General features: G+C 37.9%; 1 protein-coding gene across 2 annotated transcripts in view; it reads right to left on the reverse strand.

Moving 5' to 3' along the window:
* Nucleotides 1-24,070, reverse strand: part of znf704 (zinc finger protein 704) — a 63,470-nt gene that overhangs the window by 17,949 nt on the left and 21,451 nt on the right. For both annotated transcript variants that reach the window (XM_014997436.2, XM_014997435.2), the window contains exons 3-4: nt 3,519-3,622; nt 1,728-2,005 (exon numbers count right to left, since the gene is read on the reverse strand). In XM_014997436.2, coding sequence (XP_014852922.2) covers nt 1,728-2,005; nt 3,519-3,622 — 382 coding nt within the window. The remainder of the gene's footprint in view (nt 1-1,727; nt 2,006-3,518; nt 3,623-24,070) is intronic.

The following is a 24,070-nucleotide window of genomic DNA, read 5'->3' on the forward strand; positions in this document are numbered from 1 at the left end:
GTTAATTAATCAGGGGCTTCAAATGGTATTGTGCTGCCAAGAGAAAAAGACCACAGGAGGTGAACGCAGATTATCTGCTGTGAAGCCTCACCGCTACATATACCACAGGGCGGTGAAAAGCAATTTGATTTTCCAGAAAACCACAAATTTTTACAGTCAGGCAAAGATAACCTGAGTTAGAGGATTTCAACCGATGGTTTTTATTTATCCAAGCCAAACTTTTTTTTTTTTTTTTTTGCATTAATCTCGGTTTTCTTTAACAGTTTGACAAAACTGAGCATACCTGTAGATGGTAAATACTTTTCACAGCTTGTGTGAGTGCATCTTCCCTTCTGCTCAAACTCCTCCAAGTTCTTGTTTAACTTTTCATCTGAAACCTTCGTCCATCTTCAGCTTCCCCCCCCCCATTTCTTAAAAGTTTTTCCACCTCCCACCGAGACCCAATCCATCAGCGCCGAAACTCCAAGAGGGGACACGAAGCCAAAATGATCTCTTTGTGTTTCTCTGTTGCAGATATATAAAAAATCATTAAAAAGGTGCAATGGGGCGACTGAGAGGGAACGGAGAGCAGTAAAAATGAAGAGTGAATGTGTGGAACGTGAGGAGGTAAAGAAAAATCGCTGCGAAAGAGCAGGACGGGAAGAAGGAAAGGAAGCCGAAAACGAGAGACAGATGGATGATCGTGTCAGGGAAGCGGAACATAGCAGCGCCGATAAGAGGAGGAAGCACAACACGATGTATACCTGAAAAATAATAAGTGACAGTGAGCTGTCAGGGTGAGTGAAAATGAGACAAAATGAAATGATGGGTGAGAAAAAGAGCGCTCTGTAAGTGTGTGTGTGTGTGGAAAAAAGAAAGCAGTATGTTCCATTTTGTTCCGTCCCTGAGAGTGTGGATCAGAATCAGGCTGAATAATAACACTGATGTGTAGAGGAGATGTCCATCTGGCAGGCGGCAACTCAGAGTTCCTTCATCTTCTGTTAGGTCAACAATAATGTCTTAAAATAATAATAATTTAAAAAAAACGACACTTTTCTCTTTAATTATGCCCTCCATCTGGACTCTACTGTCATCCACACCCACACTTAAAAAGAAAAAAAATGTTTTTCAGAGGAAAAGCTGTTTCATTTAACTTCTACACCATCTTATTATTTGGGCTTGTTTCACAGTCGCAGAACCTGAGGAACTTGACATTGTTAAGCAGATCCAGAGTTCCTGTTTGGACATAATTTGCTTAATAACGAAGTAATCTGTTTGACAGAGGCTTGGATGGAAGTTTTTCATCTACGGCCCAATGATCCCAAAAGAAAAAGAAAAAAAAAAAACAGCAGCAGATCGTAACAAAATGGCTGAAAAAGAAGCGAATTAAGGTGTTGCAACGGCTCAGTCAAAGTCCAGAATAAAAAGAAGAAACAAACGACTGCAAATCTCAAAGAGCTGCAGTAATGTTGGACTGAGCTGTCACTGTAAATGTGGTTTGTAGTTACTGCTGTTAAATTGATGACTTAATCACTTGCCTAATAAATATTACATGGTGGAATCTGTTAAGTATTAACAGATGAAGTTAAATACTTTAGAGCTTAAAAAGTTGGTTAATGATCACTTTCATTACGTCCTGACATAAGGGTGCATTTTCTTTGACGTCAGGACAATGACTTATATCAAAAGTAGTTTTAATCCATTTGCTTTCTTGCATTTCAGCTTCTGAGCCGATCTGGTGAACTCACCTTGCGCTTGCGCGGGATGGGCTCGTCGAACAGCAGACTGCTGCCGTCCTGCTCGTCCAGGCTCGGGTCCTCCGCCCCCGCCGGGTTGGACCCCACGCCGCCCACGCTTGGCACACGGAAGGGCTTGAAGCTGTCGGCAGAGAGCGGCGGCGAAGGCGTGGACGGATTGGACTGGTCGCTGGGCGCGGACCAGCTCCAGTAGCCTCCCGAGGAGCTGTTGCTGGACGGGGTGAAGGGCCCAGCGGAGCCGTTGTCCTTCCACGAACCGCTCAGGCCCTCTGCGGAGACGAAGGAGGGATGGGGCAGAGGGGCGGAGAGGGAAGCGGGTTGACACAGCAATAAGACGATGGACATGGCTCGAGATGTTTCAGACTGCGGTCTGGATGAATATTTTTAAGAGTCCTCCAAAAAATACTCTTCATCATAACTCAGAGTTTTAGATATATTTGAATAACTCTCATAGTGAACAATATATTTTAAAAACTATACAGAATTTGACAACAACGTTTATATAATTGTGGTATACGTGCCGTTAAAATTATTTTTAAAAAAGTTTCTAAATGTGGAAACTAACGGTTGTTCCCCCAAAGTCTTGCGACAAAAATCGGTTCTTCGAATTATTGACTCACAGGGACATTTCTTGATTTTATTTTTAAATCATGTTTTCTATTCCACTTCACAAAATAACACAAGTAAAAAAACAAACAAACAAAAAAAAAACACCTAGAGAAGTTTGTAGTTCCAACTAAACAAAACGTGGGAAAGGAATACTTCTGTAAGTCGTTGCGCTTTACATGGATGACAGAGAGAGGAGAGTCACGCAAGTTCAACTTCATTTCCACTTCACACAGACGGAGCCCGAACCTATACGGTTAACTTCCCCGTTCTGTGATTCCACCGAGACAATAACAAGGTCTTGCTTTTACAGATCAAAGAAGCATTTCCTTTGAATACCAACTACAAAAGACATCTCATTTTAGCAAAAAAACGATACAAGCCGGGCGAAGCGTTGAGTATCTGTGTGTGTATTTAACAGTTAGTGAGAGAGACCCAGTTTTGTTCAGTAAACAGCTTCCCAGCAGCGAGTCTCTTCTCTCGTACTTTTACTTTACAGCAGCAGTACTTTACAAAGACTTCAAAGCGTCTGATCTTTTATGTAAAAAAAATAAATAAATAAAAATATGCGTTTATGTTTGAGGTGGAGAAAAATGAAGTACAATAAGCAAAAATTCAATTATTACAAGTGCATTTTCAAGTAAATGTCAGCGTGAACATTCATCTAACATCTGTTGTTGTTCGAGCCTGCCGTCTTTTGTAAAAAAGCTAATTGCACATTTTCAAACGCGTGGGTCTGCGGAAAAACAGCCACTTAAGACCGGGATCTCAAAATCAAGGGACGGATATATGCAGAGAGGCTGGCGTCATGCTTGGTTGAACGGACAATCTTGTGGCGGCGTAGATGGAAAAATTAAAAAATTGCAGCACATGTTTACATTTTGGATTCCTGCCGCTACGTTGAGTGGGCCCAGCTCCAGCATGTGTGTGCTTCTCTGTGGATTTTCCCCAAATTCAACGATGAAGCAATCCAACAAGCACAGCAGGCGGTGGTAATCTATCAGCCGAAGCTTCTGCGTGCATTCACAAGATAACAGCTGTGAGGGAGGGAAAACATCGGCGCGGAGAGGAGCGTACAAATTACCGGGCCGGCGTGAAGCCACGTCTCCGTGTTTTGTGAACGCGGAGAGTCGGGTTCCTTCGTCTAGAGCCGCGTTTGTCGGATGTGCAACTTACCGCTGACTTTGACCGGCGGACTCCTGACCAGCGGGCTGGTGGAGAGGCTCGTCAGCACCATGGCGGCCGTCACTTTGTCCATGTCCACCTCCTCCTCTGACCGTCTGTGAAACAGAACAGAAAGGGAAGAAGTCCTGAGTATCTTCTGATTCCAGACGGTTTATGTTGACCATGGGAACTTATTTGAAAACTTTTTCCACACATGCTGTAAAATTTATCCCACACAATTAAACTATGAACAAAAAAAACCAAAAAAAATCTGAGAGAAAAACATAAAAAAAATGTTCAATGCTCAAAATTTTAAGCTTAGCTAATTAAGCATCTGGATGCTTAATTAGGAAAGACACCTGTAGAGCTGCACAAAGTATCTAATTGCAACATCACTGCGTGCAAAACTGCAAAAGTGCAAAGAACTCATCGGATTAAATTTTTGTTATATTCATCTTATCCTTATGATTTCTGGTCTGTTTACTCAACAGCCCTGAACGCATCAGACTGCATGGATATTTCGGTGGCTGGATGTTACTCTAAGGACATTGTGGAGAAAGACAAGAACTGTCGGGTTATTTCCAATTGTTTCCATCGTTTAAATATTAATCAGTTGTATCGCATTTCCATGTTTTCCTTAAATCATGCAGCTTACTGATAATTTCAGAAAGAACGCCGACTTAAAAAAAAAACACAATGTGTGCTTGTGTTTCTCGCGTCCTTCAGCCAGATGTTTCAGATAAGACGCAGAAACTTGTGGTCTGCAGACTACTGCTCTGTCTGCAACATGCGCCACTAATTACATTCAAGTGTTTGTTTTGTTAAGCCCTTTGTGAGTGACTGATGCAATTGCTCAGACCCCACTGGAAATATCCAAGAGCCAGAATGTGGTGTTTTGCAGAGACCAAAATAAATTATAAATATTTGCTTTGTCTAAGTGAAATGGACAAACCGAAGCCGAGTAGATGGATGTCTTTAAACCTCTGGCACGCACCAGTCCTGCGAGTAAAACACAATCTGCGATCAAAAGAGATGTCAATACCTTCATCGCCGACGCTCTTCTACCTGAGCTGTAATCTCACCATTAATAAGACAAGCACCGTCTTTGATGGTGCGTGGATGTCAAGCCATCAAACACGATCCGTGGAGGAACATGACATCAGCCAGCTCAGATTTTCATAACAGACGAGTTTAAAAAAACAAAAAAAAAAAACAACAACCGCGTCTGCGCTGCGACACGTACAGTAGGAGCAACGTTGAAACGACCACCCTGTTGTTTACTTGTTGTTTACTTGAGCAAGAAAATTCCAACAAAACCAAACCAATGTCCGATTTGTGTAGACCAAACCAGTTTGAAGTTGCAACCACATTAAGTCACCGACTTGCTGTGGTCACATCAGTGGTGATCATTTACTCCAAACATGGCGGTTCATTATTTTGAACATTTAAAGGAACAGCAACTTTGAACCAAAAACGGCTCAAACCGGTTGAAGAAATCTATTTTCAGAAGAAAACTGGATGACGGAGTGTGACTTCATAAACACATATCTATGTATTCTAGGTGGATTTTCAAGATTAGTAAAAATGTTTTCAATTACACAAATAGTTGATCGGGTCAAGTTTTTAACATACCTAACAGAAAATGGATTTGATACTTCTGTACACGAGTTTCCATTTGAACTCTATTTGTATTTTTTAATCGTAATTTCAAGAATAAATGACAATGTTTACTTTGAAAAACAAGGCCAACAGAATGTTTTGATTAAACAATAAATTGGTCCACTGGAATCTTTAAAATAGAAAACTCTACAGCAATAAACAAGGGGGAAAAAAGGTATTTTGACAGTTATGGAAAAAAAATTAAGCATTTTTGTGACCTAATATTAAGTCAAAAGCAAACAACACTATTACAAACTTCAATGTGATGAACGAGGTTTATTTTGCATAGGCTTAGTGCTTAGATGCACCTGAAGATGAATAAAAATATGAGTTTCAAACTTTACAAATAAGGATAAAACACCAAGCCGAAGTCGTAAACAAGCCCTGAAAGCATCTCCTGCCGTTGCAAGGAAAGGCTGCCCTTGAACACACACTGAGGATGACCTCCAAGTGACGGCTTCAGAGAACTTGTTACACAAAGCCTTCAGCTTCAATGCACAATGGAGTCATTTGTTTATTATTCAAGGCAAAAACATGCAAGAAAAACTAGTTTTCTGTACAATTGTATTTTTTTGTCCGTTTTTTTAGCATTAAACACACTTCTAGTTTAAGGTTTGTTGGTGTTTAAATACACATGAAACTGGCATATTACATGATGCTTAAATAACCGATTACAGCTAGCCTGATCACACTGCCAGATCCGCACTGGAGAGGCGACTCTTTGTTTCTGTTTGCTCCACTCAGACCTCCGATGGTCACTTTGTGTGTTTCTCCAAATGTGTTTATTGGGCTTTTATTTTGGCAGCCTGAGCTCCAGTGAGAACTGAGGGTCTGTGTTCCCCAGCCCAGAACTGAGGGGGATTTCCAGAGCTCCCTCCTAAACACAAACAGACCTCAGAGGGATTATTGTCAAGAGCTACTTTCATTTAAGGCTAAACAGTTGAAGCTAATGTTCAAAAGATTCCTAAACAAGGTTTTGTGTCCGTTATCATTAAAAACATGTGGTGTGTAAAAACAATACCGCAGCAGAAACGATGATAAGCCTGTTCTATCAAACTAGACTTATCAAGTGCTACTTACATCACAGCTTTTTTTTTTTTTTTGGCTTTTGCAATTTCTCATTGTTTGGCATCTGACTGCTTTCAGGTAAGAAATGATACAGTCTGCCAAGGGTTTTTATGAGCTAATCATGAATAAATTGTTAATAGTTGTAATCGTTCTTTGACCTTTGGATCAGGAGTGCACAAATTGGTCAAGCATCAACTGGAAATCTCTACAACGGCTACATTCTTTAAAAACACACTTCCAGAAATCCAAACTTGTTTCTGGAGAGAGTTGAACTTCACCAAGGTTTCCCTTTGATACAGATTCTGGTCATAACCTTCATGGACAACATTTCTAGGTGCAGTCAAGGTGTTGACGGGATCAATTTTGGTTCTGTTGGCTTAATGAGACTGCAATCTCCAGCTTTCCCCTGGAGACGTTCACAGCCAACTATGAAGCGGCCAGGATGAGAATCAGTCCAAAAAGTCCGAGAACATTGTTCTGATACATACAACAGTGGCGTGTTTTCTCCAGCTTGGAGATAAGGTGCTGTTCCAAGTGAAGGAGTTTAGGTATCTCGGGGTCTTGTATTTTAAGAGTAGCGGAAATCGATAGGCGGATTGGTGTGGCAAGTACAGTGATGTGTAAGCTGTACTAGTCTGTAAAGACAGAACTGAGTCAAAAGGCCAGTTGATTTATGCTCCTACCCTCATCTATGGTGATGAGCTCTGGGTAGTGACCAAAGAACAAGATTGTTGATACAAGCGACCAATTCACTTTCCGCTGCAGCGTGTGTGGGCTCTTCCTTAGAGATAGGGTGAGACGCTCAATCATCTGGGAGGGGCTCAGCGTTGGGGCTGGCCTGGGAACGCCTTGAGATTCCCCCCGCAAGGGCTGGCCCAAGAGGCAGTGAGAGGGATGTCATGATGTCCCTGATTACTCTGCTGCCCCTCTGACTTGAATCCAGATTAAGCTCAGGATAATTCATGGATTAATGGAACTTTCCCGATAAGTTTTTGATCAAAATTGAAAGGATTCTCTTAAGCCCCCCCGCCCCCCGAAAAACACAAACTTTCTGAAATCTGTAAACTTGAGACAATGAAAAGTTTTCAGTTTCCCCCAAATTATGCCTAAAATGTTGCCCTCTGTCTATGGATAGAATGTAACATTACACCAAAAACATAAATCCGTAAGTAATATTTTAGGAAATGGGCACAAAACCGTTTGTTGACAGACCCGCATGGAGTAAAGACGTTACGAAATGAGAACGTGTGGATATGAAAAGGCAGTATAAATTGGTAAAAGTTAAATCCAACAAGAGCTGGTGCACAAAACAACAAAAGACTCATTAAATGATTTATTTTTCAAATCACTCGCTCGTTTAACGCATATAAGCACATCTGCTCTGTGAATTTGCAACATAATTCAAGTTGCAGGCAGACTCCTAAAACTTAGCATCTCCTCATCAATACTTCAGTTGTGATTGAATTCCATAATTAAAAGCTTATTTACACGGGCAAAGCACAAGCTATGAGGGAAGAGAGAGAGAGAGAAAAAAAGTGTTGGCCAACAAAGAAAGAGGCTCAGCCTCCATTAGCTGATGGCTAATTTATAACCCTTTCTGCTGCTAAATATGATGTCATTACAGCTTGCACATGAATCAAGGAAGGAAGCTGCACACACAGCTGTCACTTTTCCCCGTAACCCCCTCCGGCCCGCTTCGCTGTAAAACGCTGTCCTGGTCACCTTGGGAGGGCATCGACTGACTGCAGATATCATCTCCACTGCAACAGTGTCAGAAAATAATTACCGACAGATTTGTCTGTCTTGAAAAGCAAACGAGTCGATCTTAGGAAAACAGATTAGGAAGAGTAATAATTAGGATGTGATGTTTTGAGAGAGGGGGGAGAGGTGTGAAAACAAACAAACAAAAAAACCAAATCACATCATTAGAGGTTTTGTCAAACTTAAACTGGTTATTATGTATTTAATTAACCTGCACGTGTGTTTGATGGCTCTGTTAGGTGCATGATGCATGGGTTAATGTATTGCTAAGTGAATTCTGAGAAATGAGTTTCATTCGTTTGAACTTTTTGAGTCAGTGTTTTAATCTTCCCACTTTAATCATCTGCAATAAAGCGTGTTCTTGGATCTACCCCCCCCCCCCGAGACTTCCTGGAAGGGACATTATCCAGAATGTATATGGTGGCATTAACACAACTCTGCAGTGGGTGTTAAGAGCTTGTTTACTAAAGCAGATTGTACGAAATAGATCCATGTAATTTCATCTTGCTGCAGGCAGCTCATAAATAGAGAGTAAAATTACACATGAGATGCTGTTAATGTGGTTACGGTCAATGAGAGACTGACGAGACTTTCTTTAACTAAAACAAACACTTTAATTTGAACGTATGCTTTTAATGTACTGACAGCATTCAGAATAAATGATCTTTAAAACCTTTTTATATTTTTAACTGCATCATACTTGACCTACAACAAAAGGTTTTTCTCTTTGCTCACAGAGACTCTCAGGGAAAATATTTTCAATAAAGACAGAAAGGCAGCATATAGATTGAATCTGATCCCAATGTATTTTTAATGCATAGCTATTGCTTTAATAGGGGATAGTTGCAAAATGGCAGAATAAGTTTAATTTGTGTCAACACTGACAAAATAAGAGGTACACCAAACACGTAAAAGAAAAGTTCTCAAAGTTCTCATATGTGAAAAGTTGAGCCGTAACAATTACCAAAAATCACCCTGCAGATAATAATAATCAATCGTTTAACTGACCGTTGCAGCTCCGCACACAATCCTGTCAAGCGGCAGCAGAGTTAAAAAACCGAATGGGCTGATCGAATTTGATGGATGCTTTTTGACAAATAAAGAGAAACAGTAGGAGGGTCGTGTCAGAGAGATGCTGATCAGTCGAAAACTCCCACACAGCTCTTAGGCGAGGTCTTATCAAGATAAAACAAGTGAGGCCAAATGTGAGAAAACAAAAGTTGAGCTGGACTACAAAAGAGTTACTGTGTGTTTCATGTACCTTCCTGATTTGATGCAGATGTAACCCATTAATTATCTGTTTAGACCGAATAAGTACTGTAAAGTCTTGAAATTGTGTTATCCCACTGTCAGCTGATTTGATGTTTGTCCTAATTATGTTTCTATATGCAAATGAGAGAGCAACATTATCTGAAGCATCACACAAAACAAATGGTGGAAAAACAGTATTTCCTTTATCCCTGGCACATGATTTATCATGTCTGCCAGGACGTCGAGTGCAGAAAAGACTTAAAAGCAAAGAATCGAGCATCAGCAAATCGTTCTCATTTCGAAACTGATGTGAAAAGGAAACCAGCATGAAGAATATCTTGTTCATGCTGGTTTGAACAAGATATTGTTCAAACCAATATCTTGTTCAAGATATAATTTGAACAATTATATCTTGAACATATAATTGTTCAAGATATAACAATTATATGTTGTTATATAATTGTATATATTATATATACAATATAATATATATAATATATATATTATATATATTATATATAATATATATATAATATATATATATATATATATATATATATATATATATATATATATATATATATATATATATATATATTTGTATAATTTTAATAAACATTAAAATTATACATTTTAATGTATAATTTAAAATTATACATTATTTGTATAATTTTAATAAACATTAGTTTGACATAAATATTGTATGCATCTTTTTTTATTTATGCTAATTCTTAGTTTTTATATTGATGCTTATTTGTCTAAGTTACAATTTTTATTTGTCTACTTAAATTACAACACACAAATATTGTCTGATTTCTACTATTTATGTTTTACTCATTTATTTATTGGCATTCCCACTTATTTAGCTGGTATTTTATAAATTTTTACTGCTACCCATTCATTTTATTACATATTTACATATTTATTGACTGATAACGAGCTATTTATATCGCTCAATTACCCATCAAAAATAAACTTCTCAGTTTATTTGAATGTATTTTTGAATTTGATTTAATTTTCATTTATTCCTTTATCCCCTTTCGTATTGATGCACGTAGTTACACACTTACGCAATAATATTCTTCACATTTTACAGTCAGGTATCAACAATAACACAGGAACACATTTTAATTATTCAGATCAAGACTTTAACCCAAAGCAAGAACTAGAGGCAACAACAAGCAGAAGAGTTTTTAAAAAGCATAAAAGAAAAAAGAGGAGAGAATCAGGAGCTGGTGGATCTCACTGAACATAAAAAAAGTATGAAGATCACAGATTGATGCTGAGGAAAATCTAAATCATGTGAAACTATGAACCTTTAAAGTTAAAATGTGAAGCCGCGATACGTCGCAGTCGGTGAAACCGGTAAAGCAACAGCTCCCTCTTCAGGGGTTCTGATGAGTTTGGTGGGAGATCTGGATGTTTGCCAGCCTGCCACTGAAACATCTGTCTGCTTATCTGTGCCAGATGTTTACATTTGTTGTACCTCCCCGCCCAGATATGTGTCTACCTTTAAAAGACGGCACAAGTGAAATAAATGCAGCAAAGGAGCTGAAAGAAAACAAGTGAGACAGGAGGCAGGGCTGCGTACATGTGCATGTGTGTGTGTGCGTGCGTGTGCGTGTGTGTGTGTGTGTGTGTGTGTGAAAAGGGCTGAAGGCGAGTCCCTACCATTGTGCGGGGACAGACAGTGTCAAGTTTCAAGCAAAACACAGAGCCGGGAGAGAAAATAACAGGAGTTCATGTTACTGTGACTGTCTAGATTTGACAGATAAATGGGGAGCCAATGAAATGCAGAGTTGAGGTTGCTTTTTCCACCATGTTTTTAATTTAAAGTGGATTGTGGAAACAGAAATACATGTGGCCGTATTTCTTTTATAGGTAGTAAAATATATATTAAAGAACAATAGTTGATATATTGTTGGCAAGATAAACTTGGGTCCTGGTCCAGAGTTCTTCGTCACAGTGCCTGCTGCAACTGTAAATACATGCACTTAAGCTCATAATCCTTTGTACACCTGGGTGATTTATATTAAAAATTATTTTCATTCCACTTAGAAGTTTGCTTCTGGTAAGAACTGAGACGTCTGAGGTTTAAAGTTTGCTGTTGCTATAATCTTCAGTTCCATCCACAGATTATTTATTACTGTAGGTCATGAGCTATTTTCTTGTATCCATGTCCTGATGTTTGACAATTTTTCTTCCTTTTATTGCATCCTGTTATGTCTTTCCCACTTTGAGGAGTGTTTAAGAACAAAGTAGAAAGAAAAATGAAGTCTTAACACAAAAGTTATCCACATTTAGTTCATGGAAAGTATTAGATGGTAAAATGGTGCCAGTGATTTATAAAAATAAAATGAGTTCTGGAAACTTTTCCCCCAATGAGTAAATGGATTAATTGCAATTTCTCATATGTTACATGACATTTTACATGAATGCAGTATTAGTTCAAGTATTTGTCGTGTGTTGTTTACAGAGCCTTTTGCACTACTTTGGAAAACAACAAGTGTCTGAGCTTTGTCCAATACTCTTGTTTTTATTTTGTAAAAACATTTCATTATAAAGTCTTTTTTTATGTATTTATGGATTTGTTTTTGTTCATCTTCTGTGATGAAAGTAACTGAAAGTTTTCTTATTTCACTTTAGATAAGAGTCATCATTTAGTTTCCCTTTAGATTGAATGCAGTATTGAATTGAAATGAACTAAATCCAGTGATTTTTGGAACATTAATGAGTTTTGTCAAATGTTTTCCACACCTCTGCCACAAAATTTTTAGAATAAGGTCACACTATAAAATAATAATAAAATATTACAGCATAAAAAGTACACTTTGCCTTCTTCTGAAACTATTCTGAATATTTACCAGATTACTTGTTTTTACTTTACATTCAAGTTGGTTCCAGGTAAAACCTGAAGAATCTGAAAAAAATCCTTCACTTTAGGTCACAAGTTTTCAAATTACAACACTAAATGTAGAAAAAGAAAGACTTCAAATGGAGTCTTCTACTTTGCAAAAAAACAGAGTTAGTTTCCTGCACAAGGTAAAGAAAGTTTTTAATTTAATGTAAAGTCAGGAAAAAAAATCTAAAGAATTTCTAAAACAATCCTAAAATGTTTTTTTTTTTTTTTTTTTTTTCCCCCTGTGCCTACAGCTAACTTTGTCCTAACTCTGGCTAAATGGGCCATGGTCAGTCTTTGCACACACAGCTATGCACACAGTCTGGCAGAGCCAGTTTCCATGTCACCCAGAACACCATCAATCATTTCTAATAAAGGCAGCTGAAATGCGGGGAGGGAACAGGAATCCCCCTGAAACACAGGCCAGCGCTGCCGAGAACACCAGAACTCCTCTCTCTTCTCCAGCTCCTCTTCCTCCCTGCACCCCTACCGGACTCACTTTCTATACTCTCAGGATACTTCATGCATAGCAAACCTTTTCCCCCCTACAAACACTTTGTACTTGTTTGACATATTTGCCACAGATCAGAGCTGTAGACAGTAAGGGAGAGAAACTGTGTTTATGAAGAGCTGGGAGAGCGTTTTGGTTGGCTTGCTTCTTTGATATTGCCTAATTCAGGGAGGTATTCTCATATATATATATAACAGTCGCTGGACTATGCAGCCTATTTCTTTCTCAATAAGCTCTAATAAATATGAAAGCTCTGATTTCTATCTGTCACATAAACAGTATCAAATCAAAGAAAATCTGCTTATGAAACCCAGCTAATAACCATGAAGGGTAGATGAGTCTAAGCAGACTTCACTCAAGGTTTTAGCAAACAAAAACCCTTTCAAACACCAAATACATAATGTGTTAGATTTAAACATCAAGTTGCCTCAGTTTTCTGCGGCATATATCAAAGAAATTGCTATGCATAATATGTCATATATAGGAAAGGCTGAATGCAAAGTCTAGAAAAGCACTGCCAACAGCTGCCGGGAAGTGTTTGCTGTAAATGTGAGCACATGGCATGAAGGGAAAAATGGTTTTATGGTTGCAACAGGAATTTTATGGCACAAAGAGAGTGTGCTAAATGTATATTTTAGCCCTGTCATTTATTTATCTATTTATTGTTTCTGGTCAAACTACAGCTTAAACATGCCAGTATTTCCTTTAATATTATAGTTAAATATCAGTAATACCAGACCACAACAAGTTCACTTAAGGCTGCCTTTCGTATAGAACAAGTCCATAACTTTGGTGTCTACATACATTAGTCTTCTCTGCTCCTTGTATTACATAACATACACAAGGCTTGTGTCACCAGCACAATTTTATAAAAATTCTGCTCTTTCAAAATAACTAAAATACTTTTCTTATAGTTTAAAGTAATGCTAATAAAATGCCAGAGAAAGTTGAGGAGTGAGTAGAGATGTCTCTGACTTTCTAGAGTGCCATATGGCTAGATGTTTTGACATCAAATACCCATTGAGGATCTTTAACCCTCCTGCAGTCCTAAGTGGGGATCCAGTGGACACCAACATGAGCTTTTTACTCTTCCGCACAGTCCGGGCGGAGTCGCACTGACCTCACATGCGCTTTTATACGTTTTTTTTTTCTTCGTGGTTTGGGGAACCGACAGATCAACACCCCTATTGCTTCCCCATTGTCCGACCGTGACATCTGCTGTGCTCTTCCTGAGTGCTGCACCAAGACTGCAAGAGGATTATACAAAATTCAATTCTTCCCAGTAAAAAATTATATTTCGGATATCTACAATGGCATTCTATGTATCCACAAGTCACATTTCAACTATGTCGAACATAGCTTTTTTCTAGCTAAAAATAAGGGATTTTAAGACAATTATAGACTTCTCCATATCAGGACTGCATAGTATCAAGAAAATATTTAATACAAATGTATAGACCGATATTGATTAAGATAATAATTTTGTCAATGCCTCCGTGTAGTTGAAGTGTTTTAGATTTTGACATGTCTGCAGTGATCATGTATTGGAAGCCTCTACTACAGACTACGTATAACTACAGAACAACTTTATCTTCCTACCTGTAACAACATATTGATGCAGCTGGTCTCCAGCATGGTGGGACATGAGCAACAGACGTCGTTTCCCTTCACTCAGACACTAAATTGTGACCAAAACTGGTTTCTTTCAACACTGACAAAGGGGCTCCAGGAAGAAATGTCAGGATACCCTCATCCAGACTTGATACATTGTACTAAAACATGTAAAAGAGGTTGGTTTTAAGTTACAGTACCTATTCAGTGAAATTGCTAATCTAATCTAACACCAACTTTGTAGTTAAGAGTGGAAGCAGAAATGTAATACCCATTGTTTAATTTGAACTTGAATTTACCTCAATGTTGTAATCATAATTTTTAATCTGTAAGATCTTCCTGTCAAATTCTTGTTTAAACAAATTAAGAAGACTAAGCCAATAAGTCATTCTACTGAACTTTTGAGGTACAGTAACCTCGTACTGTAAACAGGATAAACCATTCTAATGAAACTGGGATTGCTTGGTTCAAACCACAGCAGTACTTTGTGTTGGTCTACGACATATCGAAAAAAAAAATAAAGAAAAGGAAAAAAAAAAGAGAAGAAATGCACTAATCTCGCAGCTGCAATGTGAAAACGTGAAAAACATCAAAGGGCATGAATACTTTTGCATGATACTGCATGTTATTAAATCTTTGTTTTGTTTTTACTGAGGACGATAAGTGAGTGAGATATCTATTGTACAGACTCCTCTCTCCTTGTACATCTAAATAATCCCTTTTTTGTAGACACAAAACCACACCAACATGTTCTGCTTAAGCCGTTTAAATCCTGCACACAAACTCCTGCACCAACTACAGGGTATCGGTTATTGAATTTGCTTTAAGCACTCGGTCACGAATGGATAACAATGGATGATGAAGCCATTGTGGTTGAACAATATTACTGAGAGCCACACTTGTGGTCAGCAGGTTTTAGTTGGCTTTCTATAAAAATAAACTCAATCACTCAAAGATTAGACACAAAAAACAAATGACTAACTGAAAATGTGAAGTTTTTAACAACTAGTAGACAGTTACGGCTTAGGCCCTCAGGTAAGAGAAGAGATGCGACATGATTTAGCTGTAGCCAAACACACTTCATATGTCAGTGTATGCTTCTACTGTATGTGTTTGCACAGTCCAAACAGTGGGCCAGATATCTATGTTGTTTTTCTTTTGTATTTGTCCTTTCCTGCTGTGCGAACACAGAGCTCCTCCATTCAGGAAACAGACAGATTTGTTGACGTTCTGATGCACAAGCAGCCTCTTTCTGTCATGCACCTCTTACAATCCACTGTAAAAAAATAAAAAATAAAAAACCCAGCAAACTGTCCTTTAGCCATTAAATTAATGATAAGGTCACACAAATCTTCAATATCAAAGAAGCCAAAGACAAAAACACACGGCCCTCTTTCCTGCTTTTCCTCTAAGCCCATTTCTTTTAAATCTAATAAGCATTTTCGTGCCAATCACCCCTGAGAGATGGAATATGCACCGACAAAAAGCCAGCTCAAACACCTCTGCTCCTATAAAATTGGAAATTAGATCATATATGTAAACAAAGACGGATGCACAGGGGAATAGCAATGATTTCTACTTGGACCTACAAACTTAACTTAATAAATGCACAAAGAAATCTGATTTAAAATGCCTTTCAGCTGCCACCCCCCCCTCAAAACATTGCCATAAAATAAAATGATTTTCACATCATCTAAGCAAAGTATCTTTGAGTTGCACTGACTCTCTTGTGACCTTACCAAGTGAGTGAGTATTCAAATCTACTTATTACAATATTTGAAGGACATCTATGCATCACTCGTGCTGAATTATAATCTACACAAGAACCTTCTGTGGTAGTCAGAACTTCTGCACAACAGCTAGAAATGCTAATCATATATCTTTTATCCATCCATGTATTAGAAATCGTCAAAGAATCTTTTAAGTCTTGAGATGTTAAAAAAATTATCTTGGGCACACATTTTTTCCAATCCAAGTTATCACAAGTAGCTGGAAATTACACTTTCTTTCCAGTACTAAAAGTTGGACATTTATTAAAACTAAATTTTAATCCAAAAGTACAATTAACAAAATAAATTCCGACTGATGAGACGAGAGTTGCTCAAATTATTTAGGGAGACAGAAAGTAGACCATAGAGGAAATGCCTTCTAAAATATAATTTACGTTTCAAATTTTGTATGTTGTTTCCAAAGAAAAACATTATTTCACATTCCAGGGTTTCCCTTATAAGCCTGGCGGGCCACCAGGCTTTACTTGTGCCCCCACCAGGCTTAGCATTGTTAATTTATTTTAGCTTTTTTCTTTTAACGATTGCCTCTTTAAAAGACTTTATAGTTGGTGTTTAGGTACTAATCTTCCAGTCTTTCAATAATGCAGAGCTATCGAGTGATATTTTCAAATCTCCTGTCAACACGTTTTACCTCAAAAACATGGCGGGCAGCTGGATGACTCCCCTAGCAACCCGAGCACCGGGCTTAGCAATTATTCCCACATTGCGGAAATTTTAATATCAATATTTTTATTTCTACATCACATCCCTCTTGTCATCATGTTTCGGGGTTGAATGTGTGGGTTGAGTGGGAGGATCTACACTTGAGCAGAATGAATAAATTGATCCCAGGTTATCATTGCTTTTTGATGTTTATCTTGCAGTAAATTATAAAAATAAAGAAATACATTTGTGAATTATTCAGAGTCCATGTATTCTTCTTAGATTTTCTTTTATCTCTAATGTAAACATATGAGGACAAAGGAAAAGCCAGACTGTGAGAAGCAATGGTTTTATTCATTCAGATGAAGCGATGGTTCTATTTGAAAACTGTTTTCAGATAGTGCGAGTTTATTGAGGAAAAGAGCTGCAGGGCAGAGACAGGGGCCTTAAGTGAATGTATGTGTCAGAGTGATGTATATAAGACCAGATTTGTTCCTACTTCGCATGAAATAAGAGATGAAAGTGAATGATCTTCCTTGCTGCTTTCTGCCTTTTAATAAGCCTTTTGACTGACACGTGTGCACGCTTCAAGACCGTGTCCTAGATTTCCAATGCAGGTAAGAGGCTCCTTTATATTGTCCGACCTTTGAAATGAGAGTGAAGACTTATAAACCCATCTGGATCAGTAGACTGCTGGATAGAGGGTCCGTTTAATGCAAGCCTCAGGCTGTTCATCATAAACAAACACCAGTAAAAAGGAGTCTAGCGAATCCTCTACACTGGTGAAAAAAAAAAAATCTTTCAAGCTTATCAGAAATTACATATTTACATATAATCACTTCAGCCAGTACACTGTATCTAGTTTTTTAAATGTTTGCATAAAAGTCAAATATAATTAGTCTAAAACTTCTATCTCTCAAATATTGAGTTTTTTCCTGTGCCATTGTGCATTATGTTCATACGTTACATTCACTTGACTGCTACGGGTGTACATGTAATGTCTGCAGGCTGGATTTATGGATTGTGTTGGTATGCAGGTGGTGTTGCTTGATTCTGTCTTTCTTTTGTATGTACATGGTTTTCCTTGAACTGAGCTAATCCCTTTTGTAGGTGCTATGCTTGCAGCTCAGCATGGTTTCTCCTGGTGCCTGAATCAAAAAGGAAGATGTAGACAAACTCATAGAGCTACACTAGACATGCCAAGGACAGGCAGACAATATGAGCTCTATGTCTATTTAATCTTTCTGGTATCATACAGCTGAAACACAAAGCAGAAACTAAAATCCCACCACATAAAAACACACGTTCGCTCAAGATTGAGTTGACTTTATATCCGTGTTATTGAAAACCAAACAGTTGCACCTTCAATTGCCATCACAATTTTTACTAACTGGTTTAAAAAGGAGTTCAGAACATTTTAGATACATTATCATATATTTAAATCAAAGGAATAAATAAAGTGAGAGTGTAGTAGTCACAATTCAAGAAATATTTACAGGTATGTAGTTTTATTTTACAGAATTGCCCATTGTACGCAAATGCCCGTAAGACGGGAGGAATATCCAAATTATACAAAAATGTTTCAAACCTGTCTGGTTCGTCTTACTACCGATGACCTCAAAATATCCAGGCAGGATGATCGAGGAGGGAGATTAGAGAACAGCGAGAGGCATCGTAACATTAATTCGCAGTTCCTTAATATGCGCAACAAGCGGACTTCTGTAATTCAAAATAAACAAAACAGAAACGTCACAAAATATTCCCTTCAGTTGACCTTTCATGTGACAAGTGTGGACTTATTCAAGGGAGTCATATGTTCTGGAATTGCCCAAAGGTTTTAATTTATTGGAAAGATATTACTGAACTTTCAAATATATATATAAAAAAAGCAACATGGAACATAGTAAAGAATCTCATATGTTTGCCTATTGGCAAGAAGATTTTACTCAACTCGAGAGAACAAATAGTCCCAACTTGTTTCAGAAAAGGCAAAAAAAAAAAAAAAAGAAAAAGTTCTATGAATATGGAAAAAACTCAGTTATTTTAAATGCCGCATATAGTATGATGGTGGAAATTAGAGCTAATTTTTGAATCATAACTCAAGAAAATAATTTTATTTTTTATTTTATATTTCTAAAGTTCCTATTTGTGCTATGAGTATTATTTGTTGTCATCAGGGTTTACATTCTCTCCAGATTCAAGTGTAACTCTGTGTATGTTCATGTAATTGGGTGGCTGTGAATCGGTAATGTTAAAGGTACCATTTGCATCGTACTCCTTTTGACTTGTACATTACAGATGCCCAATTTACTGACATATTTGACATATGACAATAGATGGTGTAACTGGATATACGCCGTTTAAAACTTCTGCTGTATGTTAAGTTAAAAAATGTTGGTCACTGTAAGACATTCAGTCAGACACACGACCATGAACGTATTTAAATAAGGCTTCTCAAATGTGCTGTATTCTAGTTCTGCATCATTAAATAGAAAAAAAGAATCAGGCAAAATCTAAGGAGGAGAATTGCGTACTATGGAGTCTGGTTCACCCTTGGGCATTATTTCCATATGCCTGAGGGTGCCACAGGCATCTGTAAAAAAAAAAAAAAGTTATATGCAAGTGTAAAAACGGTGGTAATGACCAGTCATCACACTGTTCAGGAAGGAGAGGATTCTGTTCCCGCAAGATGAGTTTTCTTTGTGAAATGTACAGAACAAACCAAGAAGATGCTGGCTGAAGCTGGTAAGAGTGTGTCATTAGCCACAGGAAAACGACTCCTCTACTTACAGTCAGAGGAAATGGCCATTATTACAAAAGAAACATAAAAGGACAGACTACAATTTAGAAATAAGCTAAAGGATAAAGACCCTAATTTTTTCAGACATGTCCTCTGGTCTGATGAAATTATAACTGAAGTGGTTATAAAGGGGGAAGCTTGAAAGTTCGAGAATCCCCTCACAATGATGAAGCACAGCAGTGGCAGCTTCATGCTGAGTGGGTGTTTTACTAAAAGAGGAACTGGTGCATTTTACCAAAGAGATGGTAAAACGCAGACCATTATGTGGAAATATTGAAGCAACATCTACAGACATCAGCTAGGAAGGTTAAAATGTGGATAAATTATGAATACAACTTTTTGGGGTGGTTGGGACTGTAACAAGTTAATTTTGATTAATTAATTACATAGATTTAAAAAAAAAAAAAAAAGATTAATCACAATTTATTACATTTTTTATTTTTATTTTTTTACATGCAAAAGTCCTGAGTGGGAACTTTTGTTGTGTGTTTCTACATATGGTTTTCTTTTAAAATGCATTTAATTTTTATTAATCAATTACAGACCCTGCAATTAACTTGATTAAAATTTTTAATCAAGTCCCACCACTAAATAAAAATACTGTAAGACATATAAATCATACATAGCATCTCTGCATTAGTTATTTTAAAAAAAAAAATCTAATTTTTCAAAAACAAATGACCCCAGGATTAATTATAAAGACATGCTTAAAATGCAAATCATTATAATGAGAGAGAAGAATACACAAAAGAAGGTCAGTAGGAGCACAGATAACCCTTCTCTCACACACAGAGTCCAGTGGGTTTCCCCTGAATTGATGGTGCTGTGTGCCTCTAATGAGTGGAGGGAATACACAAGATCTCACTGCTCCGAGCTACTCGCTTGGTCTTGTGTGTGTGTGCGTGTGTGTGCAAATCAGAAAATGTGTTATTTTCAGGATAAGTCTGACTCTGCTCACATCTATACATTTGCAGGAGCACATGAATTTGAATGAAGCCATGTGTCAAATTGCCAAATAATTTGAACAAAGGTTTAGCAATAACAGCCAAAAGGACTTTCAGAGTTGCTTTATGGCTGATTTTTTTCCAACCGTTACTTTTTTCCTGTACTCCTTCAATCTTTTTCTTATGTTTTTTTTGTTTTTGTTTCATAAAGATTGATCTTTCAGATGTAGCCTGAAGTCATCAGAGGGATTAGGAGAGAGGAATGAAGCATCTGAGCTCTGTCACATGTAAGTATCAGGTGATGCGTTTCCCAGTAGATCCATTAGGTCATTTTTCTGGCAGTGGTATAACACAATACGTTTGTGTTACCATCAGATTTCTGGGTCACGGCAAACTTTGTCGGTAAATACTTTTTTATTGAAGCAAAAAAATAAAAAAAATAAAAAAAATTAAGCAGTATATCTTGGAAAGAAACACTGTTTTAACAACAAAGAAAAAAAATGTTAAAGCACAAATGTTCTCATGTGCTATACAAATAAACTTGATTGACTGATCGATTGATTGACATGGTCTTGAAGTCAAATAAAATTTCAAATTATTCCGGCATAATAATTTTAAAGATTTTTCTTCAGTTTTTCTCATTCATCTTCAAGTCGGTATCAGCCAAAAAGCACCTTGTCTTTTGGCTGATTCTCTGCACAGAAGTTCACCAAAAAACCTTCACGAGTTGCTTCCAAACCACCAAAACTATTGGCCATCAGCAAAGTTTGTTCAACCAGTTTTTCTAAGGACTATCTATGAAAGTTAGGGGCTTGTTTTGATGAACAGAAGCTTTGCGATCAGACTGACGAAGGAAACCTCCTCCCTCAGTTTCAGATTTCGATCAGGAATATGTTAATGACGATGCCTATTATCATACTAGGTTATAAGGTCGTGAAATGCTTGTGGGCTAATTCTTATAATCCTATCCACGTAACATAAAGTTCCTAGCAACCTTGTCCCTCTCCTCTGTCCTACATTCCGTTTAGTAGATAAGTGTTTGTGCTTGAAAAAGTGTTTACTGATGCTGGTCGTAAGGATAGTGGAGGTCACCGGCATGAGTTGCCCTAACTGCTCCTGCCTCTTCCTTTGCCCTCTGAACGCAGTCATTCTGCCAATAAATGCCATAAACCTTGAAGACAACCAAACATGGGAACCTATTTTATCACCAGGCAGCTTGATCATAAACCTCTTGGCTGTAACCAGATCAGACACACCAAGACACTTCCACAGACACCTTCAACCCCTCCTTTCTCTCAGGAGACCAATATTCGCGCCGGGGGAGTGTAGATGTGTATTTCGGTGAGAGTGTAAGTGCGTGTGTGTTCTAGATGAAGGTGCTCATAAAACGTCTGGATGGAGAGCCTTGTAAAACCTGGTCCAATCACCTGTCGACCATAACACGGGCGGAAAGGTGCAGGACAAAGGATGAGGCCTTCAACTCAATGTTTACCAAAATGCTCCTTTAATTCCAATTCTCCCTTCATAATAGCCTCTTCCCCTTTATTCTTCATCTGCATTTTTGTTGCTTTTTTTTTTGCTTAACTATGCAAAAATGAATCCCTTTATCCAGAAGAAATGCTGTTATACAATTTCCTTTCAAGGACATACATGATTTGTAAGTTACTTTGTGTAAAACTTGTAAACTGCATCACCCCTGCAATTCTGAGAAAAAGCAACAATTTCATCAATTTTGTGTATCTTTAGACACACCGTTTCTGATCATTAAATGACATCAGACAAATAAAGGGAAAATGCAATTTTGAATTATCAGGGAAAAGGGCTTTTCAAATCAACCCAGGCATACTGTACATGAAAAAGGAGTTGGCCTCTTATTGCATTGGCAGGACAAACTGCCCTTGAGTGTCTGTGATTATTGGCAGTGAGTCTTTTATGTTGCTGTGTTGGATTTTGGCCTACTGAATTGTTTTTGCAGGTTTCAGGTCTTGGCCAGCTTCAGGATTTAATCAATTTAAACCTTTGACTACATCATTACAACACCTTCCTTTGGTCTTTCTACTTTATTAGTTGTTATGAAGGGGACTTGCTAGTGTGCTGTGGATCACTGTACTGCTTCTAAACCCAGTACCATTTCACCTTTATGTCATGAACTGATGCTGCAGTTCAAGGATTTTCCGATAGAAAGCAGAATTCCTCATTTCATCAATCCTATCAAGTTTCCCAAGTGCCAAAGCAGCACAACAGCCCTAGATCATCACACTACCACCACCATGTAGCTTTGTTGTTTTGCAGACATGATAGTGAAAGATTTAATGCATATCTAGTCCATTAGCACCATAATAGATACAGATAAAAGTAAAGAAAATTATCCATTAATAAGGCAATTAAAACAAGCCAAAGCAGGAATGGATTACCTTTTTTCAGGTTTTTCTTGGCAATGAAAGAAGTAGAAGTGTTTTTAGAGGGAGTGGAAGGTCTGCATCAGAGTAGGATAATTTCTGATTAATCTATTGCATGGGATGAGGATGTGACATTGAGCAATACACCACCTGGTACTTGTTCCTGCTCAACCATGTTGACAAGTTCAAACAAAAACTTCTCAGTTAGACATCATGGATCTTTCCAGATACATCTCAATCTTTTAATAAGAATTTATTTGCATCTCTAAATCCGGCTCACGTGAAAACTACAATTTAAGAATGTGCCTGGTACTTTATGCGTCAGTGAAAGACAAATCCATCTGAAATCGAGTCAAATTTGCCTTAAACACAGACGAAAAGTCTGGAAATGATAAAGTGTGTCAAATATAATAATGTGTAATTTCTGATTGCAAAACACAGAGTTGAACTATTTTATATTTGATTTATTTATGTTTTAAGCGTGGTCTCTTGTGGTTCCAGCTCTGCCAACACAAGCTTGAGCAATCTGTGCATTGCATAAGGAACTGTCAGTGAATTTTATAATTCCCCAAAGGGCAGAGAGGGGAGAAAAGCTAGAAAGTTGTTTGAAATGAAAATCACCCTCCATCTAAGAACAAACCTAGACGGGGAAGTTTGGGTTCTTTCCATAAGCGATTTTAGGATTTGACCTTTAGTGTGCCCCGGCTCTTATTACCTAGCCGTCAGTGGCCCTAAGCCAGAACAATGGTTACACTGTGCCTAGTCCAGTTTTTAACCCTTCCAGAATAAGACGACATTTTTGTCATAAGTACTCATGATCATCTACGATCTACAATCCACGTGGATTGAAATGCAACACCTTGGCTTCGCCAGCATGTATCTCACAGATCAAGATGCCTGGACTCCTGAGCTGCACTCGTTCCAACTGTCTTTGTGTCGTCATGCTGCTCATATCTTTGTAGCAATGCTCAAAGGAGCCGCAAGCGAGGGAACAAATTGATGGACAGTTTCAGCCAACCAACGTGCCAATTGTCACTTGGCATTTGAGTCAAGGTTGGCTGGGTTTACTCACAACTGTCTGCGGTCAAAAGTTTAAAAACATAAACAACCCTTAATGGTAAAAAAAAAAAAAAAACGTGAAATGAATGAAATGCGTCCCTCTGTTGTTCGCGATCCAACTGTATTAGCTTGGAATCATGTGTTTGGGCTACAAATTAATTATGAAAACC

Source organism: Poecilia mexicana, unplaced genomic scaffold (assembly GCF_051168715.1).
Source record: "Poecilia mexicana isolate PSO_F unplaced genomic scaffold, ASM5116871v1 scaffold_11, whole genome shotgun sequence".
NCBI classification, from domain to species: domain Eukaryota; kingdom Metazoa; phylum Chordata; class Actinopteri; order Cyprinodontiformes; family Poeciliidae; genus Poecilia; species Poecilia mexicana.